The following is a 16,827-nucleotide window of genomic DNA, read 5'->3' on the forward strand; positions in this document are numbered from 1 at the left end:
AATACTAACAAGTCAAACTCCGGCATTAATTACAAACTTAATCACTACCTGACTTATCTCCTACCCTTTGACCCTTTCTGCTTAAAATTTCAAATTCAAATGCAACCCACTTTCAACTTTTGTTTTTATCCCCTAATAGCTTGTAAGTTTTCAAGTCAACAATAGTTAAATTACCATATAAAACCTGTGACATTAGCACAAGAAGAATAATGCGAACATTAACAAAATATTGAACTACTGAAGTAACGTCTTAAATTCACCAAAAATAAAAAACAGTAACCTCTTAACTTTAAAGCATCAAATTGATATGATAATAAGTACTAGAGAGTAATTTAAGATGTTATACTTAAAATCATCAATTTAAATGCTAGCACACTTTCTGCCATCACTAAATATGCTTGTTTCGTTTCCAAACTAATGGGACCACATGAATTTCAGCCAATAAAATTACGTTTTAAAGGTGTTAAAGTGTGTGTTGTCAGCACTCCTCTACAACATGTTACAATGATCGTGAAGAAAAAAGATCAGACACAGCATATTTTCTCATAGATGCAGACAAAATGCAGGTTTAGCAAATCAAAGAGGATAACAAAAACTACTAATTATTTCACCATCAAAATGACTCAAGAATATAAAACTAAATATCATTCCAGAACTTTAAAGTAGCACATTACTAATATTCCTAACATAGACCTGCCAAAATTGTATGATAATTTTAAAATAAGCTTTGGAAACAAATGAAAAGTGTAAACTGCTTTCAACTCTCAGTCTGCTCTCTCAGCCTCCGAATGGTGCTCCGGACAGTGACAGCACTCGCAGTACTGTCAAGAAGAAAATGCACAAACAAATCATATCTTCAACCACAATAAAAAAGAAAACTATTAGCTGTAAAATACAGTGTGAAGGAAGATTCGTACTTCAATGTGTAAGCACCTCCAGCCTTCACTTTTCCACAATCTTTGCAGCCCCAAATACCCACGGCCTTCCTCTTAACAGCGTACTGAGGAAACAAACATATCATTAATAGTTGATCTTAGGCCACAGCAAATAACAGAGATGTTTATGACCCATGATATATCCCACCCTCTCAGACCAAAGTTAATTTCAACAAGTTTGAGTCTTAAAATTAAACCCAATATGTTTTTAGGATGAGTTCATAACCTCAAAATAATAATTTCAGGTTATCAGAATCAAGTCTAATGCCTTATATTCTTTTAAAAACTATAAGTTTGTTAAACAATTATGTATTAATAGACAAACTTATTGACTGAAAGAAACTACTTTGAACAACATGATATTACATATTGATATTGAAATATATTGTAACATATTCCTTTATTTATAATTCTATACATAATATTAAGATTGATATAACTGGTGCGTAACTCGATCTTATCTCATAGACTCTTATTATTGGGTGTGATTGAGATTCAGATCAGATTCAAATGAATAACTCTATCAACATTTTTGGACTGATAAACACAAACTTATCCCACAAACATTCCTATAGCCAATAGTGAACCCCAAAAACATTAGAAAGAAAAGAAAAGAAGAATATACCTTTCCACAGAACTCACAAAAGAATTTACTGTGCTGACTAACTTCCATCTTCTTGATTTGCTTCCTTAAACTAGCACCATATCGGGTGCCTGTAATTTGACACAGCATAAACATTAGTTATCACCTCGTTTTTTTAGACACGGATAAAAAAAAAAAAAATTGTCTCTAACAGGTAAAGGGGCATCAACATCAACAACAACCCTTGATTTAATTTTACATAGACCATAGTCTAACATTCAAAACTCACTTTAGAATAAACACCGAAAAAAAAATACCCAAAAGATTCAACAAAGAATGCAAACAACTACGTACCGTATTTTCCAACAATACCGGCCTTCTTGGTTCTCTTGGTCTGGTCACATGCACACACACAAAAAAAAAAAAAACATAAATCATGTTAAAATCTCGAATTAGAAGAAACCTTAAAATTCCAGAAATACATCAGAAATAGACAGAGAAAGAGACAGCACCATTTTTTAGTGATAAGAGAAGAGGTATCGCTGCTACAAGTTAGAGGCGCGGCTGCTGAAGTTGAACCGTGAACGAGGGTTTGTTGCCTGAGTAAAAGTATAACAACGCTTTTGAGGGTAGATAGAATGATGGGCCGGCCTATTGCGGCCCATCTGTAAACCCATACCAATTAATTATTTAATGCACCAATTCTTTGCTTGTTGCACCTCCAAACTTTCCAATATCCCATTTTTACCCTTCTTTTTCCTCTCTCCCACCTCCCTGAACCACCACATTTGCGTGACCTCCACCACTCACCCCCTCTTTCCTCTGTGCTGCCAGCCTGTCACCTCATCACCACCCAGATCTGCACACGCAAAATAAAGAAGGAAAGGTTGAATGAGGTGATTCATTATGGATTGTGTAATATGTAGCGCTTATGTTGGTACAGATTGATCAATCCATAATATAGGTACGATGACAAAGTCTGCAGGGTGCGATGTGTGAAATAGACAAAAGAGGGAATAGGGTGTTGAAAGAACATGAACTGAATTTGGAGAAAAAAACAGTTTCTGGAAAATTCTCCTTATGCAATATTGTGCATTGATCAATCAATCAAAAAAGATTACAAGAGTTGTTATATATACAAGCAAAGCTATGATTAGGAAGATAACTAACTAAGAAGGTAAGTCAATAACTAACAAACAAAATTAGTTATTAACTAAAAGACTAAAAAGAAATACAAATGACAAAGAAATCATCTAATCCTAATACCCCCTCTCAAGTTGGGCAATGTATATCAACAAGGCCCAACTTGCACATATTTTGCTTGAAAGAAGTAGGATACAAGGCCTTAGTAAACATATAAGCAAGTTGACAACATGAGACAAGAGAATAAGGCCTTTGTGAATCTTGATTCAAATCAAATGACAATTCACTTCAATGTGCTTTGTTCTCTCATGAAAAGAGGGATTCTTTGCAAGTTGAATTGTAGATTCATTATTAGAAAAAGTGCAAAAAGGAATAGGAAGGGAGAGATGAAGATCATCACAAAGATACTTTATCCATTGTAATTCACAGGCAAGAGAAGTAAGAGCTATATACTCAACTTCGGTAGAGCTCCTGGAAACTGTTGATTGCTTCTTAGCCTTCCAATAGATCAAGGAATTACCAAGAAAAACACAATAGCCAGTGACTGACTTGCGACTAACTGGACATGTAGCTCAATCAGAATCAGAGAAAGCTTGGATCTTCAGGTCATTATCAACAGGATAAAAAAGACCTAAGCCTGGAGCACCCTTCAAATATCTTAGAATTCTTAAAGCAGCCTGTAAGTGAGGAGTTCTAGGCTTGGAAATGAACTGACTGACTTGTTACACAGCAAAAACAATGTCTCGTCGGGTATTGGTTAAGTAAAGAAGTCTCCCAATAAGCCTCCTAAAAGAAGTGACATCCTCTAGAAGATTTCCCTCATCATAGTTCAATTTAATAGATGTGAATCATGCAGGTTTTGATGATGCTGAAAAAAATTCACTTGATAATGATTGTTATCATAAAAAAGGGGGAGAATGTGAATGTATGAATACATGATTTTGATGATGCCAAAGAATAATCAAACAAGGTTGCGGTCAAGATTACTTCAACAAACATTCAAAGGTTAAAGCATTGTTTCAAGATTAATACAAGGTTGCTTCAACAAACAAGCATTGCTTCAAGATTAATTCAAGATCAAGCTTTGCCTCAAACAAAGTGTTTCCAAGACATCCAAGGCTATGGTAATCGATTACCAGGCAGTGTAATCGATTACCAGAAGACAATTTTGAAAAAAAAAAGCTTTTAGAAGGGTTTTGAAATTTGAATTTAAAAGTTGTAATCAATTACCAACAAAGGAACTCTTGAAATTCAATTTGAAAAGTCATGAACCTTCAAAATATAACTATGTAATCGATTACCAGAAACCTATAATCGATTACCAGTGAAGAATTTCAGAAAATGATTTTTGAAAAGATACATCTCTTCAAACCATTTTGAAAAGGCACAAAGGGCAATTTGAAAAGGCACGAAGCGCCTATATATGTGTGTGTCTGACTTTGAAAAACAAGAGAGAGATATTCTAAGAAAACTTCATTGTCAAATGCTCTCTCAACAACTCTTGGGCAAGCACTTGCAAATCTATTGAGAGTTCATCCAGGAACTTCAATTTGTATCATCCACTCTAAAGGAGAGAAATCTTTCTGTTCATCTCAGAAAGTCAATTGTAATCAAGAGACTGGTTGTCTCTTGAATTGTGAGTTTCCTGAACACAAGAGAAAGGGATTCCTTGGGTGTTCAAAAGTTGTAAAAAGGATTTTTACAAAGTTAGTGAAAATCTCAAATGGGTTGCTTGAGGACTGGACATAGGCATGGGAAATGGCCGAACCAGTATAAATCGAGTTTGCATTTCTCTCTTCCCTTATCTCATTTATGTTATTGCAATCAATTTTGTCTTGGACATAGGCATGGGAAATGGCCGAACCAGTATAAATCGAGTTTGCATTTCTCTCTTCCCTTATCTCATTTATGTTATTGCAATCAATTTTGTCTTGGACATAGGCATGGGAAATGGCCGAACCAGTATAAATCGAGTTTGCATTTCTCTCTTCCCTTATCTCATTTATGTTATTGCAATCAATTTTGTCTTGCACGTTTAAAGAACATTATTAAATTGATTGTTGCTTCTTCTTCTGCATTCTGAGTCTATCATTTAGAAGGGGGTTAAAAGTTTGTTAGTGGGAAATTTTGAAACTTAATTCACCCTCTTCTTAAGTTATTGAGGCCACATGTTCAACAATAGAAGCATTGGCAGAAAAATTGGCTGGTTTGCAACCAGTAAGACCAAATTCATAAAGTATTTCTAAGCAATACTTTCTCTGATTCAAAATCAAGCCATTCTTAGATTGTGCAACCTCAAAGCCCAAGAAAAACTTTAAATCACCCAAATCTTTGATGTGAAACTGATCATGAAGCTGTTGTTTGACTGCATTGATTTCAACTAGACTATTTCCAGTAAGGACAACATCATCAACATAAACTAATAATGCTGTAAAGGAAGAAAGAGTTTGCTTGACAAATAAGGAATAATCTAAAGTTCTTTGAACATAGCCAAGTTGAAGAAAGGCAGAAGTCAACTTCTGATTCCATTGCCAACTAGCTTGTTTGAGGCCATACAATGATTTCTGTAGCTTACATACAAGACTAGGATCAGAAATGGGCATTCCAAGGGGAGGCTTCATGTAAACCTCCTCATGAAGGTCTCCATGCAAAAAGCCATTATCCACATCGAGTTGCTGAAGAAACCAATTATTTGAAACAACAATAGATAAGAGAAATCGTACAGTGGTCAATTTGGCAACTGGGGAAAAAGTTTCAAAGAAATCAACCCCTTCTGTTTGAGTGAAACCCTGAGCTACCAACCTAGCTTTATATCTTTCCAAGGTACCATCTACTTTGTACTTAACTTTGTAAACCCATCTACAACCCACAATAGGTTTGCCTGAAGGAAGTTGAACCAAAGACCAAGTGTTGTTAGCCTAAAGAGCCTGCAGTTCTGCCATCATAGCTTCTTTCCAACAGTCAAGTTTGTTGGCCTCTTTGAAGGAATGAGGCTCAGAATGAGCAGATATAGACATGCAAAAAGAAGTATGATTAGCAGAACATTTAAAATAAGAAAGAACATATTGCAAAGGATAAGGAGTTGTAGAATGAGTAGAAGTAGAATGAGAAGAAATATTGCCACAGTGGTAATCAAACAAATAACTAAGAGGTTTCTTGAGTCTAGTAGAAAATCTTACAGGACCTACAGTGATTGGAAGTGTATCATTGTGAGAAACAAATTTAGTAGAAGAAATGGACAAAGGGTCTATTACATGATTTTGATCAGATAAATGTTGATGAAATTCTTGAGTTTGAGTAAAAATATCAGCATCAACAAGAGAATCAAAATTAGACAAATCAGTAGAAACACCATTGAAAGTTCCATGATCAGTGTTATCAATAGCAAAAGGAAAAACTTTCTCATAGAAAATCACATTTCTTGAAACAAGAAAGGAATGAGAATGAAGATTAAAGAGAAGATAACCTTTTGTACCAGCCTTGTAACCAATGAAAATGCACTTGGAAGCCCTTTTATCGAACTTAGTTCTGCCTGAATCCAAAGTGTGAGCAAAAGCCAAGCAACCAAAAGTTTTGAGGTTTGAGAAATTAGGTTTAGAACCAAAAACAAGTTCAAAAGGAGTTTTATTAAGAAGTAAAAAAAAGGATGGTAACCGGTTGATAATATAGACAACATGTCTAATAGCATAAGACCAAAAATGAATAGGGAGTTTAGATTGAAATAACAAAGCACGACCAACATTTAAAAGATGTTGGTGTTTTCTCTCAGTAATACCATTCTGTTGAGGAGTCTCAGGGCAAGAGGTCTCATGAAAGATGCCATGAGAGTTGAGAAAATCTGTTAAAAAAATTCTCTACCATTATTTGATCTTAATTTCTTCAATTTAACTGCAAACTGATTTTGAATGAAAAGTATAAAATTTGGAAGAACAATTTTAACCTCAGCTTTAGTCTTTAATAAATAGATCCAAGTGAATCTACTAAAGTCATCAACAACAATTAAAAAACATCTATGACCTTCAAAGGAAGGAACAGAATAGGGACCCCAAATATCAACATGAATTAAGTCAAAAAAACTTTGAACTAATAGTAGTACTAAGTGAAAAGGGCAACTTCTTTTGTTTAGCATAATGACAAGTATCACAAGGCTTAATAGAATCAAATGAAATTTCATTGTATTCAGAACATAGTTGTTGCAAAACTTTATTTGAGGTATGGCCTAGCCTAGAATGTCACAACATGGAACTATCAGTAGCATTTACAATAGAATCTGTAGTAGAATTTTTGTCCAAAACAATACAAGAATCTCTAAAAAAGGAAAAAGACTTCAAATCACTGGAATCCTACAGATGAAAAAGACCATGGTGTTGCTTAGCTACTCCAATCATTTTGAAGTTGGAGTTTCGCACAATGAGACAAAAGGATTTACAAAAAAGAACTAAGCAATCAATGGTATGAAGCAGTTTAGAAATGGAAACTAAGTGAACAGAAAAATTGGGAATATACAGAACATTCTTCAAAAGCAAATCACCTAAGTGAATATCACCAGCAAAGAAAGCAGTAACATAACTATTGTTAGGAAGTCTAACATGAATAGGGTTGATTTTCTTAAGAAAGGAAAAGGAAGATTTATTAGGACAAATGTGATTTGTGGCACCACTATTAAGAATCCAGAGAGAAGGGTCAATACCTGACTGATTAGCCACAGATGCTGAATGTGATTAATAGAAGTAGAAGAATCTTTGGTCTGTTGAAGAAGAGCTATGATGGCATTGTACTGGTCTTTGGACAAACAAAACTGATCTCGGGTTGAACTATCATCCAAAGCAGTAGTTTGTGAAGTTATATCAGAATCTACTTCAGCCAAGCTAGCAGAAGACTTGAAATTTGAAGATCCTCCTTTACCACGATTTCTATAACCAGCAGGAAATCCATGCTTGAAAAAGCATGTTTCAACAGTATGGTTGGTTTTTCCATAATGAGTACAAAGCTTATTGCCTTTAGGTCCTTTACCAGAATTACTAGGAACCTTGTGATTATTGGAAAAACTTTTATTGGAAGAGGTGACATTGGTATTGTCATTGAATGAGGAAAAAGCAACAATATCCGTAGGTGATTGTGAAGTAAAATCACCAACAAACTCTCTTTCATGTTGAAGCACAAGAGAAAAAGTTTTAACCAAGGAAGGCATAGGTTCTATAAGCATGACTTGAGATCTGACAGGTGCATAGACATCATTGAGGCCACACAAAAAATGGATCACACAGTCATCTTCATGTTCTTTCTTGAGTTTGGAAATAAGCCCACAGGAACAAGGACTAGAACATGTACACAGCAAGAAACATCTATACAATTCTAGTTCTTTCCATAGAATCTTTAGACGAGTATAGTACTCAGAAATGCTTGAGTTACCTTGCTTACAATTCTGGATTTAATCTTGAAGATTAGCAATGCAAAACTTATCAGAATGCGAAAATCGTTCTTTGAGATCTTTCCAGATTTCAAAAGCTGAATCCATCCACATCACCAATTGTTTGATAGCAGGACTCATGGAACGAGTGAGCCATGACATCACCATGTGATTGCAATGCCGCCAAGCTTCATGCATTGGATCTGTCGGTGGAGGACAAGGAAGTGTGCCAAAAAGAAAATGCTTTTTGTTCTTGGATTCAAGCGCCACAACCATATCACGTTCCCATTGATGAAAATTGTTTTCTGTCAGTGGTGGAAAAACAAGAACAATGGCAGGATTTTCTCCAAGATGAAGAAAATATGGATTGGCAGGATTGACAAGGTGATCAGAGGTTAAATGCTGATTTTTACAGCCATGATCGATTAAGAAAAGTAAGAAGAATTGAAAATGAAACTGAATTTCAGATGAACAAATGCAGAAGGATGATAAATGAAAAAGGCTTCGTGTGTAGGGATGTGTTCGAACTCTAGGACAGTCCCTAACTTTATCGGAAAGTGTAACGAGTCGTTAAAGTAATAATAAAACGGTAAGAAACCGAGTATCAAACTCAGGGAACTTGTTTCATTTGGTGAAGTTTCATTCAACAAGCATACATTGATATAAAGCCATGTAAACAGAATTGAATCAAAGGTGTATGTGTTGTAAATCTAAAAGAACTACAAATATGCTTATCAAAACGGGAGAGAAAACAGATGATTAAAATGTTCGATCCTTCTACTAAACACTTGATGTAATTAAAATATTTTTCTCTATTTAATGTTATTTCTATGTTCTATGTTGAGGACTAAAATACCAAACACCGATTCCTCGCGTGAATGGACTAATTCTAATTAAACTTCCTTCTCGGATGTCTCGTCAAACTTAGCCTAACCGAACAACATTACAATCACAGCATATCAAAAACTAAAACCCTACACTCTATGTCTAGCAATGCAGTTATCTAGCCCTGCTCTATCCAGTTCTAAGGATTAATACATTTTCCAATGCTAAAAATCCTAACTTTACACACCAATAGGTGATCAGACCAAAAGCATGCAATAATTAAGTGCAGATAGAAGCAATGAACACATACAACAACTTTAAATAGATAGTTAAGAATTTACATCAAGTTTTAGCAGAATTTCCCAACAGAGATACTTATCCTTCCATCACAAGGCAGCACCTTTCAGCTACAAGATGAGGGTTTAAGAAGAAAATAACAGATTACACAGTGGTGGGGATGTCTCCTCCACCTCTAGGAACCTAGAAATTACTCCTAAACCTAAGATCCTCTTGAAAGCTGAGGTTTTTGGCTTCCTTGTTCTGTTTTGCGCCTCTGTTCTGCTCTCTACATTCTAATCCACACTCTTTATCTACTTGATTTTTCCAACTTCAGCCTTAAAAAGGGCTTTCTGTCCTCGAAGGCTCGCTTAGCGCCATTTTTGTGCTTAGCGCGAGTTAGTGAATATCCGCTGAGCGAGCTGGGTGCGCTTAGCATAGGAAGAGACAAACGTCTCACTGAGCGAGCTGATGACACACTGAGCATGCAGATGCTTCTAAGATTCTCCTCCAGATTCTCCCAACTCACTAAGTGGTCTGAGTGCCTCGCTTAGCGCATGATTCTCGCTAAGCGCACAAGCCTCGCTTAGCGAGACACCAATTGCTAGCCTTCACAAATTTCATCCTTTTTACCTGATATTGAAGTTGAAACACATTAAATTCACAATGTTGGGCATTTCTACTGAAAAAAATTAAACTAAACCTAAAAATATGTACAAACCTATAAAAAGAACCATAAATTAGGGAAAAGACAAACATTTTATAAAACTTTTCTATACAAAAGTTAGTTGTAAATGACGACTAACAAACTTCCCCAGATTTACAATTTTGCTTGTCCTCAAGCAAAGAAAGAACAATTCACTTATCCTTAAGTGACAAAATCACAGTGGTTATTCAAAATTATGTTTGTTTCCAAGCATTCAATAACATGACACAAGTGGCATACAATGCTTCAATCAACAGCTTTTCACAAGATATGCAGTTTTTGAAAGATATGAACATGATAATTAGGCACACAAGTGAAGTGAGCTAGCAGACAAGACAAATATCAAGGAAGATTCAACAAGCCAATGCCTCACGGTCACTGTTCTCTCAAGCACAAGTGTTTAAGGCTTTTTCTCAATCAACAACCAACACAAGTCTCAATCTTTGCAATTCATCTCATACCATTCAGTCACAAACACACAAATTGAATCCGAAGGGCTTTTCTTGGCTTGTAATGAGGCTAGGCTGCAAACAAAATGTGGTTTTTCTAGGATGCAAAAATCTTAAGTTCTAGGAGAGCATTCATCCTTAGATCAACCTTTTTTCTCTTTTATTCCAGCTTTAATTACTTGCCTTTTTCATTTAAGGCACTTAGCTTTGACAACAACACACTGTTAGCTTTTATTTTTTAAAATTTCTTTCTTCTTTCTTCTTTTTTATTTATTTTATTTTAGCAGCTTTTACTTGCTGCTTATTAATTTTGCTGTGTGTGTTGTCATCTTCTTACCACAATTGCTTTCACCCAATAAACTCCCCCAAATTTGGGACAAATTTTCCTTGAACTAAGATGCTCTCCTACAACCTAAGACAAGGTAGATGGAGATTACAATTTATAGGCTCAGGGTTCAAGTCAATCAATCAAACTTTCTACTCAACATGGGTGCAAGGGATAATTCATTCATGCACAAGGTAAGATTTTTGGCTAAGTAGCTATTTCAATCAATCATGGCCTTCATCATCTTCAAACTCATGCATTCATTCAGTAATCAGTGATTCATGCAAAAATCAGTACCCAATGTTAGTCGTTCCCTCACAATTAAAGATCACACACTCACCGGGTTGTGGCTAGTGATTATCTTCACATTCAATCTGTCAAACCAACTAACATTTTCAACCATGAACCTAATGCATGTTCTTTCTCTTCTAATTACTGAATATTCATTCAAAGCATAAGATCTACGCATTACAATTCACTCAATTCATGCCATTGATTAATCCAATTCATTTAACAAACATAAGATTTTCAAATCAAATCAACCCACTGCAATAATAATCAAAATGCAAATTGTTCAACAAGCTTTCAAAATTTTCTAACTAAATAACTGAACATAAAAACTATACTAAAAACATAAACTGAAAATAAAATGTATCTAAAGTAGAAAAATAAATGAAAGTCCTGTCAACAATCATCCTAAGAAGTAATGGGCTCGTCCTGAGCTGGTGCAGGCTCACCATAAGGTGAAGAAGGAGTATCCTGGGCTGGCTGAGGTGTCTCCAGTGCTGCTGTAGGCCAAGGATCCCAGGTACTCTGCGCCGCCTATAGATCTGCTGCATAGTTGGTGCCCTCGGCGCCTTCTTCACCCTAAGAGACCTCCACAACAGGTGAAGTAGCATGTGAAACCTATAGAGTCACCTCTAGAGTGGCCTCATGAGCAACCTCTGGCTCTGGTTGAGGCTCCTGGGCTACGGAAGCCTCACCTCCCCCTAAAGGAGAAGGTTGGACTCCTGGCCAGGCCACCTGTGGCATGAACTCATCCATGCTGATAAAAGGCCGATGCTGAGCTGAGTCATGCATACTCTGCATCACCAGTTATAAGCAACGGTGGATGCTCTACAACATAGGAATGGTGACTCAGAGCATCAACACTGAAATGGTGATGATGGAGCAGAGGGATCTGGTGCTAGAGAATGAACAGGATAAAGTGGTGGTGCTGAAGTAGAAGGGGCTGGAGCCGGAGAAGGAGCAGGTGCAAAGGAAACAGGAGTAGTTGAAGGGGCTCGAGCACGTGCCTTGCGGGTCCCTGGAAATTCGATCGTGGGATCATCCAGGTTCCAATAGTTCTTCTTTATGTATGCCAAATTAATGGCAAGGCTGAGGGACTCAAAGGTCAGAGAACCTGAGACTACTCCTCGGACCACGCAGAGTGCGAAGATGAGAGCTGGAAAGCCGAGCCTCGAGGAGTTGGACTGGGCCATCTGAGAAATCTGGTGTGAAATGAGGAAGCCCACGTCCATGTCCATCTTCATCACAAGTCCATAAAATAACCTCGCCCTATCCATGTTCAGATAAGAGGTATGAGAAGTGGGGGCGAGGTTAGAATATGACAGCACACTCCAGGTCTGGGCCAGCGTCGTCAGATCCTTCCTCAGGAACTTCTAGGGCGCTCCTTCAGCATTAAGAACAAATCTGCGCCCTAGAATACAAAGCTTGGAAGCAAGCTCTTGAGGATCCATGCGCAACCTGCAAAAAATAGAGTATGAGGGGTATTGCTCCCCTGGCTGAATAAGTGGTGGCGTCTCTAGGAAGGCATTCAGTGGTGTCGCATCAAATTTAATCAGCCACCCTCTGACTCGGACCTATTTTGGTGATTTGTCTTCAGGGTCATACAGATTCGAGTAAAACTCCTTGACCAAGGCCACATCAATGTGCCCATCCATGAACTCGGTCAAGGCCTTGTGCTAGTTCCGCCTGATCAGCTCCCGACGGAATTCATCGTACTGAGTGACAAAGAGATTAATAACATTCCCAGGCCCCCTCAAAAGTGAATCTAGTGGTATCATAGGGTTCCTGGGGCCGAGATGTTGTGGCTTTCCTCTTCCTGGAGGCCATCTGAATCAAAAATGAGCACAAGAATCAAGTTAGACAGGTTTTTATTTCAACTGAAAACAGAAAAACAGACTAGGCGCTTAGCGAAACTGACTCGCTTAGCACGCCTTATGAAAATAACAGCACTCGCTTAGCACGCAGGGTGCGCTTAGCACGACAACACAAAAACAAAGACTCTGGCTAAGCGAGACACACTCGGTTAGCTGAAATAGCACAGTGGCTAAGCGAGCATGATTCGCTAAGCCTTATTCTCTCACAGAGAGCTAATTGCGCTTAGCGAGACAGGCTCGCTTAGCGCAATACACTAAATAGGCTTAGTGCCAACAGGCACTTAGCCCAAACACACCTCTGGAACATAATTGGCTTAACAAGCAGGCTCGCTAAGCCCAATTCCAAAATAAAACAAAACAGAGAAAAAATTGCGCTTAGCGAGTAGAGCTCGCTTAGCGCATGAACAAAATCACAGAAAAACACAAATGCCTTGGGCTTAGTGAGATTGACTCGCTTAGCCCAGGCTTATTCATCCAACAGGGTTGAGTGGCTTAGCGAAAGGACTCGCTTAGCCACCAACAGAAGACAAAAAGACTCTAAGAGTCTGTCCTAACAAACTAACTTGCTAAGCGCGGCATGTTGGCTTAGCGAGTTCATACAAGCTGAAAATAAAAACTGGAAATTTAAATACTCGCTCAGCCCAAGTGCAGTGGCTTAGCAAGTTCATACAAACATTCAAACATATGTACAAAAATGATGAACACGCTTAGCGGGACAGGGCCGACTAAGCGAGTTCATCCAAAAACCCAGAAAATCAATAGAAATTGATGAACTCGCTTAGTGAGCAGGCTCGCTTAGCGAGATCATCGAAAAATCCAAAAAAATTATGGCTTGTCAGCCCCTCAACATAGGCCCCTATTAGGCCTCAGAACCTAATCAAAACACGGTAAAATTATGTACATTGTGCACAAAACAAAACCCCTAACAACATTGCATCTAAAGACTAACCTAATAGTAACATTGCAAAGCACAAAATCAAAGCTTTAAACTAGCTACACTAGTCTTCTATCCTAAGGTTCAAAGTAAAAATAAAAGTGAAGAGTTAAGAATGCTTACTTGGATTGCAGAGAAGATTGAGCACGAGGAAGCACAGAGAAGCAGAGAATAGAAGACGAGCATAGTGCGGATGATGCGAAAATGCCAGAAATGCTGAAAGTGAAGTGTTTTAATTTGCACAAAAGAAAACTGTCAAAGGCAATTAAGCCTTATTTTTGGCAGTTTCGACTGCCTTGCTTAGCGCAGGTCATTCGCTAAGCGAGCACTCAATGACTTTTGAGTTTTCAGAATTCAAACTCACACGCTTAGCGGGCAGACTCGCTCAGCCCAATTGGAAAATATGACATTCCAAAGAAGAAATTGGGCCTAGCGCGAAGGGTCGTGCTTAGTGAGTTATGTAGCTCTTATTGGTCTGTAACTCTCACTTAGTAGGCCATGGGCCGACTTAGCGAATAGAATGCTTACTGATGCAGTAGTGGGGCTCGCTTAGCGAGTGGCTCTCGCTTAGCGCAATTCCAAACCCGAGAGGGATTTGGGCTTAGTGGGTATGACCCGCTGGGCCCAATTCAAAATAAGGTCCAATAGAGAAGGAATTGCGCTTAGCGCACAGTTGGCGCTTAGCGAGATGAAGTTGTGCGCTTAGCGAGATGACTCGCTTAGCCCAATTCCAAAAGACGAAATTCCATAGAAGTTTTTGGGCTTAGCGCACAAGGCTTGCTCGGCGAGACCCCTTTAGCCAATGAACAGGGGTTGATGCGCTTAGCGTGAGAAGTGACTCACTCAGTGCGTGAAGGATCATTCGCTTAGCGCACGAGGTGCGCTGAGCGAGTGGGTGACTAAATTTGTTTTCTAAGTGTTTCCATCCACAACTTCCAGAAAAGCTTGATCAACCCCATTTTCAATGCAAAACATGATGATTAATCATTCAAACAATCACAAACAAGTATTCTCAAACTAGATGCAATGAACATAAAATAAAAAAAGGACTAGGTTGCCTCCCAGCAAGCGCTCGTTTAACGTCATTAGCTTGACGCATCTTACTTTATGGATTAGGGTCAAACTTGGTTCCAACCTTCAGAACCTTCTCCTCCTCAACTTCATTCATCTCAGTACAGACATTTTGGTCTAGCATCTGCTTTTCTTCCTCAAACAAGTCAAAGTTGATCTTCTTATTATCAATACCTATCTCCAGCTTCTTCTTTCCCATATCTACCACACAGCTGGCAGTTAACATGAAAGGACGTCCCAAGATCAAAGGGATCTCAGAGTCCTCTTTGATGTCAATTACAATGAAATTAGTTGGGAAAGTGAAATGCTTTACTCGAACCAAAACATCCTCAATCACTCTATACGGCCTGGTAATAGAATGATCTGTTAATTGAAGTGTCATCTTGGTTGGCATAATTTCCAACTCTCCTAACCTCCTGCACATAGAGAGTGACATTAAATTTATACTAGCTCCCAAGTTAATGAGAGCTTTTCCAATAGACACAACACCAATAGAGCATGGTGTAGTGACACTTCCAAGATCTTTGTGCTTCAGTGGAAGGATTCGTTGAATCACTGCACTACAATTTCCCTCCACAACAATGGTATCACTATATATGTACTTGTTCTTTTTGGTTAGCAAATCTTTCAGGAACTTTGAGTAGAATGGCATCTGCTGTAAGGCCTCTCCAAAGGGCATAGTAATCTCCAATTTCTTGAAGATATCAAGGAACCGAGCTAGGTGCCTCTCCTTGTCTTCTTTGAGGGTACCAAGGGGTATGGTACCTCCTTCCCTTCAGCTGGAGTTGCCTCTTTTTTCTTTTCATGAGCTAACTCACTCTTAGTTTTTCTCCTTTCCTTTTTTCTCTTTCTCTTTTTCATTTTTTTCATTTTCTTTTTCTTTTTCTTTTCCTTCTTTTATTTCTACATTTATTTTTTTCTCATTCACAATTATTGGTGTCTCTCTCAGCTGGTCATCATTTTCTTCTTCCTCTTCCTCTCCAAGTTCACACACTGGTTCCTGGTTCTCCTTAACTGTCCTCTCCTCATCCTCAATCATGGTTGCCATCCTACCTCAGGTCATCACAGCCTTGCACTCTTCTTTTGGATTCTGCTCAGTGTTCGCTCCAAAAGTACTAGAAGATTTTTTTGCAATCTGTTTGGCCAACTGCCCCACCTGGATTTCAAGGTTTTTGATGGCTGACTCCGTGCTCTTGTGGTTGGAAATTGAAACTTGCATAAACTGAGAAAGGGTCTCCTCCAGCTTTGTGATTCTCTCATATAGGCTAGTCCCTTGTTGTTGAGGCCTATTAGATGGTCCACCTTTACTGCTAATTAAAATTTGAACCATGCTAAAAACCTGAATATCCGCCTGCATTATAACCTTGTCTGGGCTGATTCCCTCCCATGTAATTCACTTCTTGTGCAGAATCATCAATGGGAATGTAACAGCCAGACTCATGAGCTCCACCACAAATGCTGCAACCTCCTACCTGCAAAACAATGGAATGGGAAGGTTGATTAACATTAAACTGGTTTGGCAACTTACTTAAGGTTTCGATCAATGTCTCAAGCTGCTTGGACAATAACTTGTTCTGTGCCAAAAGTGCATCCTGGGATGAAAGCTCTAACAAACTTCTTTTGGTAGGGATATGAGTCCTATCACGCAGTATTGCGTGATCACTTGCAACCATATTCTCAATTAATTCCATAGGGGTCTTCAATTTTTTCTTGCCCCCTGTAGAAGCATCTAAGAGTTGCTTTGATTGTGGCCTCAACCCATCAATGAATATGTTGAGCTGTATCGGTTTTGAAAATCCGCGAGTAGGGGTCTTCCGTAGCAAGCTATGGAATCTTTCCAAGGCCTCACTTAAGGATTCATTTGGAAACTGGTGGAAGGAAGAGATGGCAACCTTTCCTTCTGCAGTCTTGGACTCCAGGAAATATTTCTTCAAGAATTTTTCAACCACTTCATCCCAAGTCTTTAGACTGTTGCCTTTAAATGAATGAAGCCATCTTTTTGCCTCTC

General features: G+C 38.2%; 2 protein-coding genes across 2 annotated transcripts; both read right to left on the reverse strand.

The window, feature by feature from the left end:
* Positions 1 to 511: 511 nt before the first annotated feature.
* Positions 512 to 2,135, reverse strand: LOC114406478 (60S ribosomal protein L37a). The gene is made up of 5 exons (XM_028369184.1): positions 2,031 to 2,135; positions 1,873 to 1,912; positions 1,561 to 1,649; positions 918 to 1,000; positions 512 to 821 (listed from the first exon to the last, which is right to left on the reverse strand). Exons 1-5 carry the CDS (start codon positions 2,031 to 2,033, stop codon positions 758 to 760), a joined length of 279 nt encoding a protein of 92 aa, XP_028224985.1. The 5' UTR covers positions 2,034 to 2,135; the 3' UTR covers positions 512 to 757.
* A 12,718-nt stretch (positions 2,136 to 14,853) lies between these two features.
* Positions 14,854 to 15,498, reverse strand: LOC114405157. Its single transcript, XM_028367801.1, has one exon. It carries the CDS (start codon positions 15,496 to 15,498, stop codon positions 14,854 to 14,856), a length of 645 nt encoding a protein of 214 aa, XP_028223602.1.
* Positions 15,499 to 16,827: the final 1,329 nt, after the last annotated feature.

The sequence above is a fragment of the Glycine soja genome, chromosome 3 (assembly GCF_004193775.1).
Source record: "Glycine soja cultivar W05 chromosome 3, ASM419377v2, whole genome shotgun sequence".
NCBI classification, from domain to species: domain Eukaryota; kingdom Viridiplantae; phylum Streptophyta; class Magnoliopsida; order Fabales; family Fabaceae; genus Glycine; species Glycine soja.